The sequence below is a fragment of the Falco rusticolus genome, chromosome 4, assembly GCF_015220075.1.
Source record: "Falco rusticolus isolate bFalRus1 chromosome 4, bFalRus1.pri, whole genome shotgun sequence".
Taxonomy (NCBI): Eukaryota; Metazoa; Chordata; class Aves; order Falconiformes; family Falconidae; genus Falco; species Falco rusticolus.
Window position 1 is genome coordinate 109,515,349 of NC_051190.1, and position 6,028 is coordinate 109,521,376.

A 6,028-nucleotide genomic window follows, 5' to 3' on the forward strand; every position below is an offset into this window, starting at 1 on the left:
TCCCTCCTCCTCCTTCTTCTTCTTCTTCTTCTTTCCCCCCTTGGAATGTAAATCCTTCCAAGACTGAGCTATTGTTAGTCTTTTTTTTTTTTTTTCCCCCTAGGTGTCCACTTCTGGGGAGAGGACACGATTAAATAAACATCGGCTGTTAGGTACATTAACTGGAAGAGAAGCCCGGGAAAGGGAAGAGTTTTTAATAACCCTGAGACGAAGGTTTATCTCGTTAAAGGTACTTCTTCTCGCTGGTCCATGGAAACTGAGGTGGCTTTGCTCAGCACAGAGGGCGTGAAAGTGAGGAAAGAGTCAGTCCTGGTTGTGGCCGAACAGGTAAAGTCTGATCCGGAGGGTCTCTGTGCCAGTCCGTTGGACTGGCCGCTGTGGCAAGCCAGGCAGGAGCAGGGGTTGCCCCCGGCGCTGCTGAGTCCATGAGTCGGGGCAGGGTAGAGAGAGGGATGCCTGAAGGCGCACAGAAGTTCTGGTCTCGGGTAGGGGTGGGAGAGGACCCTGAAGGTGTCCAGCGGCCTCAGGGGGGTACTGAAGGGGGTGGCGGCAGAGGCCGATGTGGCGCCGATGCCCATGTGGGAGTAGTAGGGCAGGGGCAGGTGGGACGGGAACGGGTAGGGCAAATTGCCGGTGGCCGCCGCGTGGCTCATCATGTAGGTATAAAACGCCGGGTCGGCCGGGTGAGGCCAGGTCATGGCCAGGCGCTGCCGCTTGTCCTTCATCCTACGGTTCTGGAACCAAACCTGCGGGAAGAGGGGAGGCGAGAGCCGTCATCCGCCGCCGCCCCGCTCCGCCCGACCACCGGCCCCGGCCCCGGCCCCTGCCCCGAGGCGGCGCGGGCGGGAGCGGGGCTGCCGGCGAGCGGGGGCCGGCGCCAGCTCTCGCTCCCAGAGGGAGTTGTCATCACGTACGGGGGGATCAGTTAAGCCCCTATAAATCTGCAGGGAGACCCGGTGGAGCAGCCCTTTTAGGGTGCTTGTTTTCCTTTCTTCTTGCCAGGGCTTGTCCTGCTGACCTCCCCCGGCTGCGGGCAAACCCGGCAGCTCTGCCTCCCTGCTGCCGTTTTGCAGCCAGAACTACCTGAGGTCATTGTTACCGTTTTTATTTTCACGTGCAAACGTTTTTGAAAAGGCAAAGCAAAGCGAGATCGAAACAAGATCTGCTACTGGCTTCCTCTTCCCTCCCCCAAGAGCTGAGGCTGGACTGCAGGGAGGATTAAAAATAATCTGCTAGGGAGAGGCCGGATTAGCGGTGCTGGCTGGGATGGCTCCGGGAGCCGTGTTCCCTCTCCCGCATTGCTGCTTGCTGCAGGGTGCGGGCAGGGCCAGGAAAGGGGCGGGGGGGCGGGAGAAGGAGGGTTGTGCCGGCGAAGTGCTTTCCCAAGTTTTGCAAGGAAGTTTGGCCATATAGATTTATATCGTGCTAATTGGAAACATGTCCGAGCTGTGTGTACCTTGATGGTGGTTTCTGGCAGATTTAGAGCAGCCGCCAGTTCACATCTCCGGGGCCTGGACACGTAGTTTTCCCGGTAAAACTCCTTCTCCAGCCGGGCGATCTGCTCGCGGGTGAAGGCGGTGCGGTAGCGGCGCATCTGGTCGCTGGCGCTGCAGGCCAGCGAGCCCTGGGAGCCGCCGCTGCCTCCGCTGCCCTTGGAGTGATCCCCCCCGCCGCTGGGGCTGCCGGCCAGCGCCTCGGAGCACGGCCCTGCGTGGGGAGCCCGGAGCAACGACACACGCTCGGAGGCGGGCGGGCAGGGAGGGATGCTCGCCGCCCGCCTCCCCCAGCCAGCTCCCTTCTCCCCCCATCCCTCCCCATTCGCCTTTTCTGTGCTTGCCCGGGTGTATTGGGGATGCTGGGGACACACCTAAGAGGGACCGGGAGGAAAGGGATGCAGCACAGGTTAAGGTTTTGACGGGTGCTTATTCACTCTGTCTGGAAGGCTACCTGCCCCCCCACCCCTTCGCCTCCCCCCCGCCCCGACACACACACAGACACACACACACACACACCCCGCCTTGGGAGTGTCTGCTCGATGCCCTCCCGCTCTCTTCTTGCACTGCGAAGCCGGAGGCGGCCGCCGCAGCATCCCCCGGCGCTGAGCGGCTCGGAAGGCAGGTGTGCCCACCGCCCGCGCCGCACGGCTCCGCGGCCCCGTCCTCCAGCCCCGTAACGGCCCAGGAGCGGAGCAGCCGGCAGGCAGGGACCCTGCTCTCTCCGAAAGGGAGGCGAGGCCTCGGGGACCCTCCGCTCAGCCTCCAAAGCCAATGATGGGCTATTTTCAACGGGTATCTAAGGGACGAGAGAGGGCAGGCAGCGCTTTCCACGCTTCCCGGTTACTTCTTGAAGTGACGAAGGAATGGGGAGGGGGGAGAAGTGGGTTGCTGTCGGGGTAGGGGGGGGTCTGCCGGGCTGGGAAGGTGGGAATAAGGAGTGGGGGCAGGGGAAAAAGGGGCCTGGCCGCTGCGTTTGCTTTCAAATGCAACTTTCCCTCATTGTGCCCGAGACCAAAGGCAATTAATTCATTGGGACCATTTCCGAGCTGGCGCCACCGAGACACAGAAGTGACAAGGTAATTTGGACCTCTCCTTCCCCCCCGCTTTTTTTTTTTTTTTTTTTTTTAACCCAACGTGCAAACAAGGACCTCACTGCCGCACTTGGGGCAGGCAGGAGTCGACGAGCGATTTTACGGTCTTCATGGGCGCTTCCGCACTCGCCCGGGCACATTTCACCCTGCAAAACCACAAACAGCTCTCGGCCTGAAAACCCGTTTGATCTTGCTCCCCCCGCCCCCCGACACATGCAAAAAAAAACTGCCGATGGGGAGGATCAGAAGGATTTTCCTGGAGCATGCACTGTCCAGGCGACAGGGAAGAATAAAAAACCAAAAAAGATGGAGGGGAAGAGTGGGTGGTGGTCTTGGCCAAGAGGGTCCTACGGGACAAACTGCAGACCTGATACATTCACGGCGGGAAGCCTGGCTCCCCTCCAGGGATGCGGGGGCTGCCCGGTGTCGTGTCCTCTGACTCCCAAACAAGCCTCCCGGTGGCAGGGAGCTGAGGAATCAGCCAGAAAAGCACAGGCACACACACACACACCCATTTCGCTGCCCCTCGCTCAGCTGGCGAGGGGAAGACCCCCTCCGGCAGCCCCCCCGCCCCCCCAGTGGGGCTGGAGGCATGGGAAGGAGTTGGGTACCTTTGCTGTGCTGGTACTCGGCGCTCCCCGTGGCGCAGTCCGGGGTGCAGCTCACCTCGATTTCCTCATAGAAATCCGACTCGGTGTCCGAGCTGCTCTGCTGCCCTTTGCTGGAGGGGGGCTCCGAGGCGGGGGGCTGCTGTCCGGCCGAAAGCAGTGCTGCCGCTGCCGAGCGGCTCTCCGGCACCGTCCCTGTCCCTGGCAGCACCTCCACCTCCTCTTCGTCCTCTCCTCCGCCACCTCCTCCTCCTCCTCTCTCCCGGGACGACAAGGGGCCAGGTCTGGGGCTGAGGCAGTTCCGATGGATCATCTTCTCCTGCGGCTCCGGAGCGGGGCTCCCCACTGCTTCGGACAAATTAGGCACCCTCTTGCCAACTAGAGCGCCAAGTTGTGTCCCTTCCAGAAACATCACCATCTCCTTCCTGGTTTCCATTGTGGCTTTGCTTAAGGGAGGGGGGAAAAAAATCCAGATCTCTTCCCCCCCCCTCCCTCCCTCTCCCGCCCCAGCCTTGTACAAACCCAGCAACCCTCTCCTGCCAATGCAGAGGAGCAAGCGGTGAGAAAGGGTGACCTTGTGATGCGAGCGCTACACTCTGCTGTGCTGCTCTGGGAGGGATCACCATTGCCCTCTTCTTTCTAAGCTGTCATCCTCAATGGTGCAGTCGTCATTACAGTACCACCGGTGACGCCACACATTGATTGCCAGTGGATAAATAGAAACGTCTGCCATGGGGAAGATGAAAGGAAGAGCCGGAGCGAATGGGCTAAATGCGTGATGCACCAGGTGTAGGAGCCCGAGATGGAGAGGGAAGTGTGAAAAAGAGATGCATATGGAGCTGAGCTGCAAAGAGGTTGTAACATGCGGAGAGAGTTCCGCAGGGGGAAGCCTTGCCTGACAATTAAATAGCCTTTTGACTGCTTTAAGCCACAACCTTGATGTAGAATTGAGGCGAAGATCCCTAGCCGCATCCTGGAAGTGAGAAGATACGTACTCAAGCCTCTTCCTTGGATGCATTATTTATTGCTGGCAATCAGCTTCCGCATAACTGCATATATAAGGCTTTAAGAATCCTTTGCAAACTTGAGGATAAGGAAATGCGCTGCTGACATTTGAATGTAGAAATAGCTTTGACTTCTTGTTCTGGTTCAATATCGGTTCCTATTCGTAGAACTGTTATTGCTTTCTATTGACTGAGATTAAAACGTTAGTTTGAAATTTGAAAATGCGGTTACATGTTTATTGAGTTTTACAGCTGAAAGATACAACTTTTCCTAACTGTAGTTATTTTAGCTATCTTCTGTTTATCGTTTACTGTTATGTCTTGCTTCGCAGTTTCCATCTGTTCCACGATTCTTGCGCGTTTAAGAGGGCTTTACGTCTCCTCTCCTTTCTTCCTTTAAACTAATTGTTTTGCATAAATTGTTATCTGCTTTCAGGAGGAAAAACTGCAAGAAGGTCTGCCAAGAATAATTCAGGCTCAGAGAAATGCAAGTTACCAAGGCCAGAGCTTATGCTAGCTAGCAGACGTTGTTAAAACAGAAATGACAAGGGCAGCCATTTGGACAGCACTTGTCTGAAAATAAGAGACCTTGTACCGTAAATACAGCGGCACACGTAGTCTCTTCGGCGTATGATGGTACTTCTAAAGAGTGCGGCAAGTATCTCATCTCTAGTTAATATTGACTCCCACGTGTAGTGTCAAGTCATTTTCACCATCTGTCGTAACTAGGTTGTTGCAAATTTTTTCTCGGAGTGTTATTGGCTAGTCTGGTTACAGAAAACATTCAACCAATTACGTTCCCAACCCGGTAAGGAATTTACTGGCATGTTTGAGGTGACGTTGCTTCGGTGGGGAACAGGCAGCGCAATAGAGAACACGCTGGGATTTTCTGTCCAGCCCTATGAGCAAGACTGGCACGACACAGGGAGACAAACAGGATTCCTGGTCCGCTGGATGCATTTATTAGGGTGTGCTCCCAGCAATAAGCATACTGATTTCAGGGGGATAAACCAGGAATTTTTACAGGGCTATCGCCACCAATCTCTCTTTCTCCCTTCGTAGACATGCATGCATGTTTCCACACAAACGCACATCATGCGCACAGCACGCTCCGGACTGCGCTGCTTTCCATCACATGTGTGATGCGCGCACTGCTCCGAAGCTTGCCAATCTCTTGAAAACTCAGTGCTAAATTCCCTTTCCCTTCTCTGCACGGCCAGCCTCTAGACCGTTGTGTGCCCTTCCAGCTCCGGATGAGGACCCACCGCCCACCCCGGCCGCAGCCAGGCTCTGCTCCACGGGCTGTGCGAGTGCGGAGCCGGGAGAGCAGAATCAGGTCCGGCTGGTGGAGGAGCTGACGGTGGGTGGCTGGGTGGGTGGAAGGAAGGAAGGACGGACGGATGGACGGACGGACGGATGGATGGATGGATGGATGGATGGATGGATGGATGGATAAGGCTGTCCGGCTTTGCTGCCGACTCGGCGGCCGCGGCGCGCCTGCTCCCGCTGAGCGGAGGCGGAGGGCCAGCGCCGATCCCGCTGCGCGGAGCAGCGCGGAGCGGTGAGGTGGGGCCAGGCAAGGCGAGGCGGGGGCGATCGGGCAGCGCTGTGCCCGTGTCGCGCTGGTGCCGCTTCCCACGGCTGGCGGCATGGTCTCTGCGCTTTGCTGGGGGGACTGGTTTCTTCTCCCTGGCACCTGCAGGGAGGTGTGAAAGCTCGGTTTCCCCCTCAGGCCCAGGGCAGCCCCAGTATGCCAGGGAAACTCACCTCTAGCCTCCTTCCTAGCTCTGCCAAGTAGCAGGGTCAGAGGAGGCTGGCTGTTGTCTGTG

General features: G+C 57.5%; 1 protein-coding gene across 1 annotated transcript; it reads right to left on the reverse strand.

The window, feature by feature from the left end:
* Positions 1 to 215: 215 nt before the first annotated feature.
* Positions 216 to 3,780, reverse strand: EVX1 (even-skipped homeobox 1). The gene is made up of 3 exons (XM_037382709.1): positions 3,199 to 3,780; positions 1,457 to 1,707; positions 216 to 746 (listed from the first exon to the last, which is right to left on the reverse strand). Exons 1-3 carry the CDS (start codon positions 3,629 to 3,631, stop codon positions 216 to 218), a joined length of 1,215 nt encoding a protein of 404 aa, XP_037238606.1. The 5' UTR covers positions 3,632 to 3,780.
* Positions 3,781 to 6,028: the final 2,248 nt, after the last annotated feature.

Bases quoted from the DNA above. Each gene is read 5' to 3' on its own strand.
- EVX1 (XM_037382709.1), bottom strand. From the start codon at position 3,631: ATGGAAACCAGGAAGGAGATGGTGATGTTTCTGGAAGGGACACAACTT. The intron at 1,708-3,198 runs GTACCCAACTCC...CTCCCCACGCAG, and splicing joins CGAGTACCAGCACAGCAAAG to GGCCGTGCTCCGAGGCGCTG. The intron at 747-1,456 runs GTACACACAGCT...CTCTTCCCGCAG, and splicing joins TGCCAGAAACCACCATCAAG to GTTTGGTTCCAGAACCGTAG.